Raw genomic sequence first — 15,468 nt, forward strand, 5'->3', positions numbered from 1 at the left:
CAGTAATTTGAGTATAGAAAAATCTTTTCCTGCTGGCAAAACTGAGGATTATGACTACACTACCTATCAAGCAAACCATCTAGGAAGCAAAGGAGTCTGCTTTTATTCACACAATATCATTTTCAATAGCAGCTGGATAAAATGATGCTCTCTTAAAGTTTAACCCAGTTTAAAAGAAAAGCTGAAATCTACCTCTCGTTGCACAAATCCCATAATTGGACTTTGTACAGAAAAAAATCACAACTCTGGGTTTAGGCAAGTGGGTCTATAAACTGAAATAGTGGCTGCTGTCCCTCTTTCCTGATTCCAGGTATTTTGATAACTGGGTCAGTGCAACTGCAGATACAAAAGACTCTCCCCACAGTAGCTTAATTGGGTTCAGGAAAGACCTGCACTGGTCAGGGACAAGAGGCTCCTTGAATATCACCTTCACATGTCCTTTTTTCTCAATGTGATGGTGAAAATCGTTACTTCGTTGGGCAGCGGATACTACCGCCTTCTGCAAGCAAGCTGTAATTTTAAAATCACAAACTAATGTATTTCTAAAGCAAACGAATAAAAACAACATGGGATCTGAAACTCAGTTAGAAATTCAGGACTCTCTCTCATTGTAGGGATTTAATAGTGTAGTCGATTAACCAATAAGCAAAAGCTTATAGGTTAATGCTATAGACAACATGCATTCCCCCCCTCCCTCCCGGCCAGTAAATTTTTTAGCAGGCTGGTCAGCAGCCTGGCCCAGTCCTGGCTTGCACCGGGTCTGGAACCTAACCCTGCTCAAGCTCTACATTTAAAGTGCACTAGGAGCCAGGTAGGTGGGCAGCCCAGCTCAGTTCCAGCTCATGCTGAGTCCGGGAGCTCAGATCTGTATTAGAGGCAGCAGCACAGGTGACAGGCAGCTGGTCTTTGAGGGGAGCTGGTTTTTAAACTGGCTCTCCTCACGAACCTGCTCCCACCTGGCACCCTACTGCTGCCTCTGATACAGAGACAGCAGCGCAGAGTGGCAGGGGGCTCCTCAGGTGTGAGACTGGAATGCACTGGCTGCCAGTTGCGCCCCCCAGGGAACTACAGAATAGTCGAGTAACCAATAAAAATAAGGCAGTGGGAAAATGAGCCTCTGAACTTTTTCTTTATACTTCCTATCTTACACCATCGTGAACTTGAGGGAGAAAAACAAGTTTTTACATAGGAAGTAAAACGTAACTGTGCAGATCAAATGGAGAAGGGAGGGATGAAAAAGAGGCAAAGCTAATTACACTCGATGTGCATGTAAAAAAATAAAATGTGAACAAATATTTGAGCTAACCTTCTCAGAAAAAATTAGGACTATGTATTTTCCTGTTATTTTGTATTTGTCATGTGAAGAACAAAATTACTGTTTATCTAAGTTGTAGTTACACATTACCACCACCTGCCATTAATCCTCCTTTCTGCAGTAATACCAGTGAGCAGTACAATATTCTGATATTGGAGACAGAACAGCTGCGTTCCAATTTCAAAGGCAACAAAGTACAGAGCAGCTCAGTTGCACAAAGAACTGGAGCTCTGAGGTTTTGGACAGCCTGCATGATGTTGCTTTCAGGGGCATTATCTTTCTCAATTTTCTGCTTAGTTATGTTCTTAAATAGGCCTTGAGCTATTGTGACTCCATTTTGTACATCATCTGTTTTCTTGAACATTGGATCACCATGTAGAATGGCTACATCGCAGTGATTGCATGGTGGTGCAGAGTTTACTTCAAAAATATTGCAGGTATACAAATTTGCCCTGCCAAAATATCCAATTCCTGAGCTGTGATGTGCAAGAAGCCAATAACAGTTACGGTGCCAGTGACCAAGGATGAAGACAGCATGGAACATGTCTGTCTGGGGTATATGCCTGTGTGCAGTAAAACTGTACTGTGCTTGGCTGACAGCACCTAAAACTGTTCTCTCCTATTTTACAATCTTTTTACTTCTTTCTATTTTTAATTTTTACCGTCTTCCCTCTGGTCTGGGTGTTGTCACTCTTTTCCTTATTTAGCCTTGTGCTGTGAATGACTAATGGCTCTGCCTCACTAGGTGTTTATCTGTAGTAATGCAGGACCCCTCCATTATTAATGGTATGCTGTGAGGTATGAAACTAGGAATATCCGCATTTTACATAAGGGGGGGAGACTGAGGCATAGGGAGATTGACTTTCTCTGGGTCACATAGGAAGACTGTGGGAAAACCAGGAGCTGAAGCCAGATCTGCTTAATCCCAGTTCACTGTCCTTCCCCCCCACTTGATGATCTTCTCTTTGAAAGTATTTTTGCAGTGAAAACAGTATGTGTGATATTATATAAAAGAAAAATGGACAACAGTAATGCTTGTGACTCTTCCATCTCAGAATCTTTACCCTGCAAAGAAAAACCTCAAACCAGCTTTATTACACATCTGAATTTGCTCCTCTCTCAAGGCAGTGATGGGCTGTTAGTATCTTAATAGTAAGCATTCACAAAAAGCTCAACCCTCTTAAGCCTCTGCATGAGGAATGAACATTCCTCTGTGGAGGAACTGCAATGGAACACAGCCATTTGTTTTTCCAATTTAAACACAAATGCTCTCTCATGGCTTCACTCAGCACAACTGGCTACTCTCTTGGCAAACTTATGAAGCTGCTGGAAATGCTGACACTTTATTCCTGTCGTGAGTATATTAACAAAATAGCACAGTGCTTGACTTATCGTTCAATGGTGGCATCAGAGTGGAATTCCCTCTAGGCAAGGGTTGTTTAGCAGCAAAGAAAGAAGGTTTGATTCCCTTAGGCCTTAACTCCTTTCAATTTTCTAGTGACAGAGCCCCCTAGGAGCACATTCTGTCTCATCATCATTCCACCCAGCCGTGTCCTAAGGATAGAGATGAGATTGAGTCCAGAGATTTGCACAGCCCTACCTGAGTTTTCCTCTTTTCCCTTGGGGTGTGAGCGTAAGAGGACTGATATTGGGATTCTAATAGTATTGCTGCTCATGAGTCTGAAAATCAAACCACATTCACATGCTCAACTTTATCTGTTCACCCATAGCTAACCATCCCTCAGCTCTCTGCCTCTGCCCAACAATGAAGCAAAACAGGCTCTGCTACTGCATAAAAATGTGATCGCTGCACTTCTATGAACCACACATCTGAGTTGATACTGGCTACAGAAAGTAATGAAAATGGGGGTGGGGGAGGAGGGTGGATGGAAGGAGGCAAGGTTAGTACCATTAACAAAACTGGCAGGTGAACCATACAAACTTCTGAGCAGCTATTTATCCCCCACAACCTTTACAAGATTATGGTGAGGCTCTCTCTGCATGGTAACATCACAAACAGATAATAGCTTTGTATTGCAGGCCCTACTCTCTTTAACCAGAGCAAAGTTTGTGGAAATTTTGCTCTGACTAGTTTTTAAGATGCCAATAAGCCTCCATTTGCATGGAGTGATGTTTGAGTATTGTGGATTTACTCATCAGCCCAAAGGATGATATAAGTTGTCAGTCCCAATTGTTTTTTCTAGTAGGAAAAGATTTAGCTCTTTTTGACATGAAACGGACCCCAAACCTCCATGTTAGTTATTGTGCTCCCCAAACCTAATACTAAAATATTCACTTCTTTGTACCAGAAGTTGATTTATTCCCCTCCATGCTCTTGTAAGGCATGTCATCCACATTTTACTGAGGAAAACTTAAACTCAGTGATGTTTACTGTGCAATGCTATGAAATAAATCAGTAGAGAAGTCAGAACGAGATTTATCTCAAATACTACCCTCATATATCTTTCAGCTACAAGCTACTGATCACAATATCACAAAGGAAACTGTATCTTGATCTAGAATTACTAATCTACCCATGAATTAAGGGCTGGAGAGAAGGCTCTTACTGTCCTTCTAGTACAAGTCAGGGGCCATAAGGTGTCACGTTTTACTCTTAAAATATGGTTGCAAAACACCCTGTACCACACCACTAACTGCATGTCTTTTCATTCTCTCAAAATTAATTAGTGATCCCATGTTCCAAAACCTATAGCAGGGATCCAACTTTTCTACATTCACCCGGAATATACAGGATATATACTACAACCCCCACTCCCAATCCTAAAATCTTCAAATTCCCTGATTTTGAGAAGTTGTGTTTTCACCTATGACCCAGGTTCCTCATTTGGAAAATATTCAGTGTTATAATAGCTACAATGCAGTCACACATTATCATCTAGCTAAAAGACTTGTTTGTAGGATTTTTTGTTTTCTGACTTGTGTCATATAATATACAGTCCTGGAATGTGGAAGCTCAGCTTTTAAATTTTTCCTACCACTGTGGCTAAGTAGTGACCATTTCTCAACACCATCCAGCTGACAAGCAGCTTTTCTTCCAAAGGAGATTTTCCTCTGCAAAGTGGATTTTTTTCCACAAAGGAAACCATCCTACTCAAGTGACATCAGTGAGAGATTCTCTGACATGGTCTGTTTTGACAAGTGAGAGAGGTTAAACCTCTTACTTAAACCCAGCTCCTAATCATCAGCACCTTCACCACCCCAATAGCTAAGCACACAAAAATTACATTATAGCACATCAGAGAATTGTTTAGACCATAAGAATGTGTAGTGGTAATGGGAATGTTTGTTTCAAAATCTCAGTAGTAATGTATTTTTGTCTTTTTCTGCTCTGGCAGATTAATGAATGCTTTGGCTGCATTTCCAGTTTTATCGCCTGCATTATCTTTCAAGGTTGCTGAATCTGTCTCTTCTAACTCTATAATAACTTGTACAATTGGTCTTAAAATCTTGTCAGGGCCCTCAGGGTTTTTTCCATCTAATAAGCACCAGTAAAATATAAAACGAATGACTGTTTTCCACAAATTCTGAATGGGCTCATTTTCTCTGGGAATGCAGACTAAATATAGACATTACAACCCACATCTGTAAACTGGTATTTACATCAGAACAAACACACCTTAGCATATCTGCTGTATTTAAGGCTCTGTTCTGGAGCTGAATTCAATGACCCAGAACCCTCATTACAAGGGCTCTATCCCTCACCATCCCAATATTTAAGCACACCAAAACAAAACAAAAACAACCACAAAATTGTTTCTATACCATATCTAACTATTAATTAGCACTTAACTATTTGATGGGATTTGTGGGACCAGGTTTGAAAATTTGGGACAACAACTTGAGTGAATCTCTCAGGAGGGAAAAAGCAAATATTATTCTGTGCCTTTATAGAGGGGAATTATACTTCAATACATTCCTCTTTCTAGAACATCTAATGTGATTTCTACATAGCAAGTGAAGTTTGTGGCATTCTGCTTACTCTGGGAGGTATGGCTTGCAGAGCTGTGATATAGTTCTCCAGAGCAATGCGGCGGCGGTCATTCAGCATGGCTTCCACTCTGGCCATGTGAGTTTCCACTAGCTGCTGTCTCTCATTTGCTGCTTCTTGCTCCAGTGATTCCACTTTTTCCTGGAAATGCTGCATGTTTCATGTTAGAAAAAACAGCAAGAGAACAATGGTTATTGAACTCAGGAAATAAGGGTATGCACCTTTTTCACAGAGCATTAAAATCCTTCTCTACAATTGATGGAAGTGACCTGCCTTTTACTACAACCAACTATATCTGTAGAATTTCTGAACTTCACGGGCCTAAAATGGGAGCTGCGGGTGCTCAGCATGTCTGATCATCTGGCCATATTAACCAATCAAATATTTTTGCTGACCTTCAGCATGACAACAAAGATATCCTTCATGTGAGCCTTGGTATCCTGTTCAAAGTGCTAAGATGCACTGCAGGAAAGCATTTGATTGTAGTAGGCACCTTTCCCATAGATTCTCAGACTCATCTGACTATCATGAGTATATATATGGGGGAAAATAATTCCTCCTTCAACAGAATGAGACATCCGAATTTACTAAAACAATGATCACTTAGAAAACACAAATGACCACAAGCTGGAAAAAAGCTAAAAGACACAGAGCAAGATTGTGGGATTTAATAAATAATATTCTGATTGTGGATTTGTATTTGTCTTGTGATGCTGCACTGAAACCAACTTGGAACTGAACAGGAGCTGTTAACAGGGAGTTTGGAGAGGGACTTCTCCAGATAAAGGAGGAAGCTAATACAGGACTCTTAAGGGAAGTGGTCTGTCTGTAGTGTGTGTTTGTGTTTTCCTTGCTGTGAGCTGAACTTGTGTTTGGCTGTTTGATTCCCCCCCCCCCCCACAGAGTGTGTGCTGTGGCTGGCAGGTGGAAACTGTGAGCTTCTAATCAGGGTTTGAAATCTAGAAGCCTCTGCTCATTGATTGAGCCTTAATCAGGGGGAGGGGCTATCAGGTAGTCCAGGGCTTTATAAAGGAGTGAGTCAGCGATCAGGGAGCTTGCAAACAGGAGCTGTTAACAAGGAGTTTGGAGAGGGAGTTGGGAAGGGGGTGAGATACACTGGCCATTCTTTAACATCTTTTCACTACACTCCTTCCCTTCAGGGAGGCATTGAATAACAACTGAGGAATTTCTCAGAAGGAAGGCAGGTATGGATGGTGATAGCTTTGCTGTTTTACCTACACAGCATGTGCCATGTTTGTCTTCCTCCCAGAAGAAAGAAGAGATTTCATCTGCCCTAAGCGCAAGCTGGTCAGCATTTTGGAAGAAAAAATTAGAGGACTGGAGGCCCAAGTATCGACCCTACATTCCATCACAGAGGATGAACACTTCCTCGATAGAAGGCAGCGTTTAATCCTGCAGCCACAGTAGGCTGAAGAGCCAATCAGGGCAGTACAGGACAAGGAAGAAAACTGGAAGCATGTAACCTCTAGAAGGAGAAGGCGGCCAACTCAGATATCCCCCATTCCTGTAGAGGTAAGCAACAGCTTTCAGGCTCTCACCACAGGCACTATGGTGGAGAATGCTTTGGCAGGGACCTCTCAAGGAAGAAATCAGAAGGGAACACCATCTACCGGAAGGCATGGGATGTGCAGTCCTAGGGACGGGGGTTTCACAACCACCACCCCCAAAAGAAGACAGGTGGTAGTCGTCGGAGACTCCCTCCTAAGAGGGACTGATTCATCCATCTGCCATCCAGACCTGCAATCTCGAGAAGTGTGCTGCTTACCGGGAGCTCGCATTCAGGATGTGACCGAGAGTCTTCTGAAAGTGATTAAACCTTCGGATCACTACCCCTTCCTGCTTCTCCATGTAGGAACTAACGATATGGCCAAGAATGACCTTGAGCGAGTCACAGCAGATTTTGTAGCACTGGGAAGAAGGATCAAGGAATTTGAAGCGCAAGTGGTATTCTCGTCCATCCTTCTGGTTGAAGGAAAAGGTCCAGGTAGGGATCATCAAATTGAGAAAGTAAATGCGTGGTTGCGCAGGTGGTGTCAGAGACAGGGCTTTGGTTTCTTCGACCATGGGACTCTGTTCCGGGCACAAGGATTGTTAGGAAGAGATTGGATACACCTAACCAAGAGAGGAAAGAGCATCTTTGTGGGCAGGTTTGCAAACCTAGTGAGGAGGGCTTTAAACTAGGTTTGTTGGGGGATGGTGACCAAAGCCCTGAGGTAAGTGAGGAAGTCAGACACCAGGAAGAATCACAAGGAGAAACAAGCAACAAAGAAGGACCCCTGATTCAGATGAAGAAGGCAGGGTGATCAACTAGTTATCTAAGGTGTTTGTACACCAAAGCAAGAAGCCTGGGAAACAAACAGGAAGAATTAGAAGCCCTGACCCAGTTAAAGAACTATGATTTGATTGGAATAAGGGAGAGTTGGTGGGATGACATGCATGACTGAAGCACTATCATGGAAGAGTATAAACTGTTCAGGAAGAACAGGCAGGGGAGAAAAGGAGGAGTTGCATTGTATGTAAGGGAGTAGTATGATTGCTCGGAGCTCCAGTATTTACAGGGAGAAAAGACTGTTGAGAGTCTATGGGTTAAATTTAGCGGTGGAAGCAACAGGGGTGATGTTGTGGTTGGTGTCTGTTACAGACTGCCGGATCAGGTGGATGAGGCAGACGAAGCTTTCTTTGGACAACTGAGAGAAGCTCCCAGATCATAGACATTGGTTCTCATGGGCGACTTTAATCATCCTGACATCTGTTGGGAGACCAATACAGCAGTACACAGACAACCCAGACAGTTTTTGGAAAATGTTGGGGACAACTTCTTGGCACAAGTGCTGAAGGAACCGACCAGGGGCCATGCACAGCTTGACCTGCTGCTCACAAAGAGGGAGGAACTAGTAGGGGAAGTAGAGGTGGGTGACAACCTAGGAAGCAGTGATCATGAGATAGCAGATTTCAGGATCCTGACCAAAGAAAGAAAGGAGAGTAGCAAAATACACACCCTTGACTTCAAAAGAGCAGACTTTGACTCCCTCAGAGAACTAATGGGCAGAATACCCTGGGATATTTACATGAAGGGGAAAGGAGTCCAGGAGAACTGGCAGTATTTTAAAGAAGCCTTATTAAAAGTGCAGGAAGAAACCATCCCGATGCACAGCAAGAAAAGCAAATATGGTAGGTGACCAGATTGGCTTACCGGGACATCCATGGTGAGCTTAAACACAAAAAGAAAGCTTACAAGAAGTGGAAACTTGGTCTGATGACTAGGGAGGAGTATAAATATATTGCTCAAGAATGCAGGGGAGTTATCAGGAAGGCGAAAGCACAATTGGAATTGCAACTGGCAAGGGATGTGAAGGGTAACAAGAAAGGTTTCTACAGGCATGTTAGCAATAAGAGGGTGATCAGAGAAGGTGTGGGGCCCTTACTGGATGAGGGACGTAACCTAATGACAGATGATGTGGGAAAAGCTGAAGTACTCAATGCTTTCTTTGCCTCTGTCTTCACGGACAAGGTTAGCTCCCAGACAAATGCACTAGGGAAGGAGGTGGACAGCCCATGGTGGGGAAAGAAAAAGTTAGGAATTATTTAGAAAAGCTAAACATACACAAATCCATGGGCCTGGATTTAATGCATCCGAGGGTACTGAGGGAGTTGGCAAATGTCATTAAGGAGCCTTTGGCCATTATCTTTGAAAACTCGTGGAGATCGGGAGAGATCCCGGATGATTGGAAAAAGGCAAATGTAGTGCCCATCTTTAAAAAAGGGAAGAAGGACAATCCAGGGAACTAGACCAGTCAGCCTTACCTCAGCCCCTGGAAAAATCATGTAGGGGATCCTCAAGGAATTCATTTTGAAGCACTTGGAAGAGGGGAAAGTGATCAGGAATAGTCAACATGGATTCACGAAGGGCAAGTCATGCCTAACCAATCTGATTAGCTTCTATGATGAGGTAACTGGCTCTGTGGATATGGGAAAATCAGTGGATGTGATGTACCTTGACTTTAGCAAAGCTTTTGATACAGTCTCCCACAATATTCTTGCCAGAAAGTTAAGGGAGTATGGATTGGATAAATGGACTGTAAGATGGACAGAAAAGTGGCTAGACTGCTGGGCCCAACGGGTAGGAATCAATGGCTCGATGTCAGGTTGGCAGTCTGTTTCTAGTGGAGAGCCTCAAGGATCAGTACTTGGACCAGTTTTGTTCAACATCTTTATTAATGACCTGGATGAGGGGATGGATTGCACCCTCAGCAAGTTTGCAGATGACACTAAGCTAGAGGGGTAGGTAGATACACTGGAGGGCAGGGATAGGGTCCAGAGTGACCTGGACAAATTAGAGGATTGGGCCAAAAGAAATCTGATGAGGTTCAACAAGGAAAAGTGCAGAGTCCTGCACTTGGGGCGGAAGAATCACAAACATTGTTACAGGTTGGAGACCAAATGGCTAAGACGCAGTGTGCAGAAAAGTACCTGGGGATTACAGTGGATGAGAAGCTGGATATGAGTCAACAGTGTGCCCTTGTAGCCAAGAAGGCTAATGGCATACTAGGGTGCATTAGGAGGAGCATTGCCAGCAGATCCAGAGAAGTGATTATTCCCCTTTATTCGGCTTTGGTGATGCCACATCTGGAATAGTGTGTCCAGTTCTGGGCCCTCCTCTATAGAAAGGATGTGGATGCATTGGAGAGGGTCCAGTGGAGAGCGAACAAAATGATTAAGGGGCTAGAGCACATGACCTACGAGGAGAGACTGAGGGATTTGGGTTTATTTAGTCTGCAAAAGAGAAGAGTGAGGGGGGATTTGACAGCAGCCTTCAACTTCCTGAAGAGAGGTTCCAAAGAGGATGGAGAAAGGCTGTTCTCAGTAGTAACGGATAGCAGAACAAAGAGCAATGGTTTCAAGTTACAGTGGAGAGGTCTAGGTTGGATATTAGCAAAAACTATTTCACTAGGAGAGTGGTGAAGCACTGGAATGAGTTACCTAGGGAAGTCATGGAATCTCCATCCCTAGAGATTTTTAAGTCTCGGCTTGACAAAGCTCTGACTGGGTTGATTTAGCTGAGATTGGTCCTGCTTTGGGCAGGGGGCTGGATTTGATGATCTTCTGAGGTCTCTTCCAGCTCTATGTTTCTATGAAGTATATGAATGCCTTCCACATTAATCAGAATAGCTCAGTGGACTCAAAGGAGTCTTTGGATTACAGGCAGCTCTACTTGGGCTAGATCCATGGAAGACTACCAGTTCTGCAGTCATGCTTAATTGGCCAAATAGCCATTGTGGCTAGTGGGTAACCTATTGGACAACAAGGGGATAGATTCTTGTGAGTGGTTGGTTTGCTTTTTGGATGTGTATGGAAGGGGAATTTTTTCCTTTTTAATCTGTTAGCGTATTCAGATACATTTGGTGAACTTTCCATTACAGGCCCTCTGAACTTTCCAAATATTTCAGAAGGAAAAACAGATCATTTCCCCTTTAGCCTAAGGTTTGTATTTAGTGGGGTTGGCTCCTATTCTCACCTCCCAAAATTTGTTTGCCCATTTCTACTTACAACCAAGACACTCATGCAATAACAAAAGTTTATACTGTTACAATTCTGGTGTAACCAATCACTAAAGCTGAGATGGACAAAGAGGCCTAAGATAGGGGCTCCCAACCTTTTTGAGTATATGGGCCCCTTTTCATTCTATTAAAATTTTTATAAACCCTCTAAACAATATAGCTATTTTCAAACATTCTATTTACTTGATAATCATTTGAAACTGGTAACAGTCCATGTGATCTAAAAACAAATATAGCAGTATTGAGAGATAATACCCTGTACTTTTAATAAGATGGCTGGTGCTGTAGAATGGATGACAGTATCTATTTTAAACTTTCTGTGGACCCCCTACAATACTGTTGGGGACCACAGACCACCGATTGGGAACCACTGGCCTAAGGGAATGGGGGTTCCCAGCTCCTTCTGAAGATAAATCATAATCTCATTGAAAACTTTTCCCTACAGTGATTACACTGTAAATTGTGTGGCTCTCCACTGCAATTCAACAGACTGACTGCTAAGTATAAAAGCGCACAGAAGTGATTAATACCTGGCAGTTAAAAGAGCAATACTAAGAGCAGAAAATAACAATTCCCCAACACAAATATGTTTCCAAATGATACCACAGTACAGTTCATATTTTATTTCTGACCCCAAGTGGTATGCTTGTAATTTTGTGTTTCTTTACCTGAATAACAGCCTTCTTATCAGCCTTTGGTAAGTTCTTTGCTTCGCGTTCTGCTTCCTCCCATTCCCTCATGACCTACAGCAACAAAACAGGGAGCATACGTCTTGAGTTTTCCTCTCATGGCTTAGGCTTTAGTACCAGTCAAATAACATTGTTCAGATAACCATCTGTTTTGCTCCCCTTATAAAGAATAGCTGCAACACTTAACAGAGTCTTGTTGTTAATTTAAAAAGAAGAAATAGATCACTCTGTCTGAACATCATCCAAGTTCTTTCAACTTGAGGTTGCTAGAAGTGAAGCAGTGCATTAACTCTAGATGTTTAACAGACCCTCCAATGTCAACAGAGGAAGTAGAGTTACTAGATTGGCTAATATACTGACTTTTCATCTCAGAGAAAAATAAGAGGTTTAAATCTCTTTTATATCCTCAGTCAAAATGAACAGATTTCGATTGATTCTAAAAGGCATTCATTCATATCACAAACCCTTCTAGCTTTTGATGGAGTACATCAGCTAGCTTTTGATCAGAACAGGTCAAGACTATGTGCAATTTCTGCTAGTCTATACTGTATGCTTGCTGAACACAAAGAAGTGAATTTACTTATGTCCCAAGTACAATATTGGCAGAACAATGATAAGAAAACTTGCAGAATGCTTATTTTGAATCATCCAAAAGGTCACCTGTCACAGAAACAGAAAGGAATAATCTCAGTAAAGGGAGGCAACTGTTGTTTACGTCTCTCATTGTGTGATAGAAATGTAGCCGTGTTAGTCTGGGGTAGCTGAAGCAAAATGCAGGACAATGTAGCACTTTAAAGACTAACAAGATGGTTTATTAAATGATGAGCTTTCGTGGGCCAGACCCACTTCCTCAGATCAAATAGTGGAAGAAAATAGTCACAACCATATATACCAATATACACACAATATATCATTGTGTGTTCTATACGTGACACTTGAAATCACGGTAAATTGTTATAAAAAACTTGATCTTGCTCGTAAATTTCCCTATTTCATTCCTAGGAAGCAATCTGTTAATACTGCACTCTGGGCATTAATAAAATCTCTTCCACTGAGCACTGCATGTGCAAACAACAGTAAATCATGGGTTCCCAAACTGGTGGGCAAAGAGATTCCAGGGGGACCACGAGACGACCCAGCCCCCCCCCCCCACCCCCTCCAAAGTTTTGCTGCTATTTTTGTTTTTCGGCCCTGGTCAGTTCCCCCCCTCCCTCAAGTTTTGCTGCTGTTGGAGGTATGAGGTGTGTGTGAATGTTTCTCAAAAATCAAAAAGGGGGCATGATGCTGAAAAGTTTGGGAACCACTGCTGAAAATAAATAAAAAACCCACCCTTTCTGCAAAACCCTTCCTTTCACCCTCTATCAATGGAAAATATAGCCTCCATGCCATTTAGAACAGAAACTCATTTAAATACATTTCCAAAGGACAGGAGTAACCTTGTCTCCACAGTACAAGTGGTCCATAAAACATGCCAAAGGTGTGCTGACAACTTCTGGGTTATGTAGTAACCTTTGCAAAACTCCCTTAGCAAAACTTCACTCTCAGTGTCCTCAAGCATGGTTGAGAACAATATACACCTCCAACAAATACAATCTGTTCAAGCAGGTGTGCAAACCTCAGAAGGTCCTCAATTCTATAAACTTTTGAAGGACCCTCAAAAGGTGTACATGGGAGTTCCTTTGGTACTGCCCTTCTCACCACAGATGGCTCCCTCATACTTTGGGTTGCATTTTTTCATCACAGGAGTCCATCGTCCACAGAAGATTCTCTGTCTTTGTCCCTCCCACCATAGCAAGGAAACTTCTTTCAATCTTTTCTTTCCTCCACCAAGGAACAACTCTACCATGGAACAACAATGCCTTAGTAAAGGAAACCTACATTTGAACCTATGGGGAATTGTTTCCTTTTTCATTTGTCCTAAAGATCTCATCCCTTACAGCCATTACTTCTACCTAAAGGGCGAGGGAACTTCAATCCTTAAAGACGGACTCACCATACATCTATTCTACGAAGATAAGGCAATTCTATGTCCACCCTCACTTCCTTTCTAATGTCTCTTCTGAATTCCGTATTAATGAAGAAAGTCATCCCCAGTAGTACTGTATCCCAAGCTTCATCTTCAAAAGAAGTGAACTTCCATACACTGGACAAAAAAGCTTTTGCCTTGACAGGACTAGGCCCTTCAAGGCAGCTGCTAAATAAGTGGGTTTTACCCAGGAAAGCTCATGATATAATATATTTGTTAGTCTCTAAGGGTATGTCTACACTACCCCCCTAGTTCGAACTAGGGAGGGTAATGTAGTCATACGGAGTTGCAAATGAAGCCCGGGATTTGAATTTCCCGGGCTTCATTTGCATAAAGCGGCCAGCGCCATTTTTAAATGCTGGCTAGTTCGGACCCCGTGCCGCGCGGCTACACGCGGCACGGACTAGCTAGTTCGGATTAGGCTTCCTAATCCGAACTAGCTGTACGCCTCGTGGAACTACCACCTATAATTACTTAAAATGTATCTGTCTGTAGTTAATATATCTGTTTTGTATTTTACCCCAAATAGTGTGTTTTGGATGAAGTGCTTGAGAAATCTTAGCTCAGGTTAACAATGACTGTTGTATGTCCATCACCCTTTTGACTAAGCGGGGCAGAGTTCTAGGGTGGATGGCTGGGAGCTGGATGGAACTGGCTGGAGCCTACCTGTTGATGGTTCATTCTGAAAAATCAATCATGTAATTCAGGTGGTTGTCCCCTAATTGTAGTGCCTGTCAGAGATTTGTAGTTTGACATCAGCATCACAGTATCAGAGGTAGCCCAAAGTTAGTGTGTTTGGAGGACTCAGCAGCACTGCAGTTCAGGTAATCATTGGTTAGTCAGTTCCAGGTTCAGTATGCTCTGGCAGCAGAGAAGTCTAGAGTGGCTCCAATGAAACCTGTATATTAAGAGGTGTTAAGATAGACTTTTCCAAGTTGATGTAGAGACCCAGAGAGTGAAACAGAGAAAGCACCTTGCAGGTTGCTGTGTGTGCTTTGAGAAATGAGCGATCCTTTAGGCTAGGGTTTCCCAACCTATGGGTCAGGACCCAAATATGGATCACCATTACATTTCAAAAGGATCGCCAGATGTCTCCCCGGATGGCTCTTAAGGAGCCATTCACACATTTTTTCAATTGCCCTGGATCACCAAGTCTTCCTGAATTGTCAAAATGGGTCCCCATTTAGAAAAGGTTGGGAACCGCTGCTTTAGGCACTGATCATCCAGGTAGTGAAAGACTATGATGCCTATCAGGTGAAGACAGGCTGCTGACAGACGTTTGGTAAAGATCTTTGTGGTGGTAGAGAGAACGCAATACAAGTAGTGGTCCTTGTCTTTCAGAAGAGTAGGAATAATTTGAGAGGCATAAATGATGACAAAAAAATAAATATTCTAAAGGTTGAGGGGGAAAAACTCGATCTCCTAGATCCAAAGAGGGAATTCCTCTTAGGGTCACCATTCTGAACCACTGAGATTGGATAAAGGTGGTCCAAAATGGCTCCCCATCCCTCTCTGTTCTTTCAGATGAGCAAGTACCCAAGAACAGCTCCCTTTTCCGATGAAGTCTGGTGGGACAGATTCAGTCATCCCCAAGGCTAGGAGGGATTCTACCTCCTGCCTTAAGAAGCTTTTGTGAGAGGTTTTTCTGAAGAGGAACGGGGTAAGAAGAGTAGTATGGAGCTGAACTGAATAGAATAGCCTAGAGAAATTACTTTCAGGATCCATCCATCTGAGTTGATAGGTGCCCAGGAAGGTAGGAAATATGAGAGAGGATCACTATAATGTTGGGAAGGGAATAGATGCTATGTAGCATCAAGAGATAGTTTGTGACCCTCAACCACTGGATCAAA

At 42.7% G+C, this 15,468-nt stretch overlaps 1 protein-coding gene across 5 annotated transcripts in view; it reads right to left on the reverse strand.

Moving 5' to 3' along the window:
* The window catches only part of APP (amyloid beta precursor protein), a 312,106-nt gene that overhangs the window by 68,241 nt on the left and 228,397 nt on the right, over positions 1 to 15,468 (reverse strand). For all 5 annotated transcript variants that reach the window (XM_075910226.1, XM_075910216.1, XM_075910208.1 and 2 more), the window contains 2 exons: positions 11,572 to 11,646; positions 5,316 to 5,474 (listed from right to left, as the gene is read on the reverse strand). In XM_075910226.1, coding sequence (XP_075766341.1) covers positions 5,316 to 5,474; positions 11,572 to 11,646 — 234 coding nt within the window. The remainder of the gene's footprint in view (positions 1 to 5,315; positions 5,475 to 11,571; positions 11,647 to 15,468) is intronic.

This window comes from Pelodiscus sinensis, chromosome 1, assembly GCF_049634645.1.
Source record: "Pelodiscus sinensis isolate JC-2024 chromosome 1, ASM4963464v1, whole genome shotgun sequence".
Taxonomy (NCBI): Eukaryota; Metazoa; Chordata; order Testudines; family Trionychidae; genus Pelodiscus; species Pelodiscus sinensis.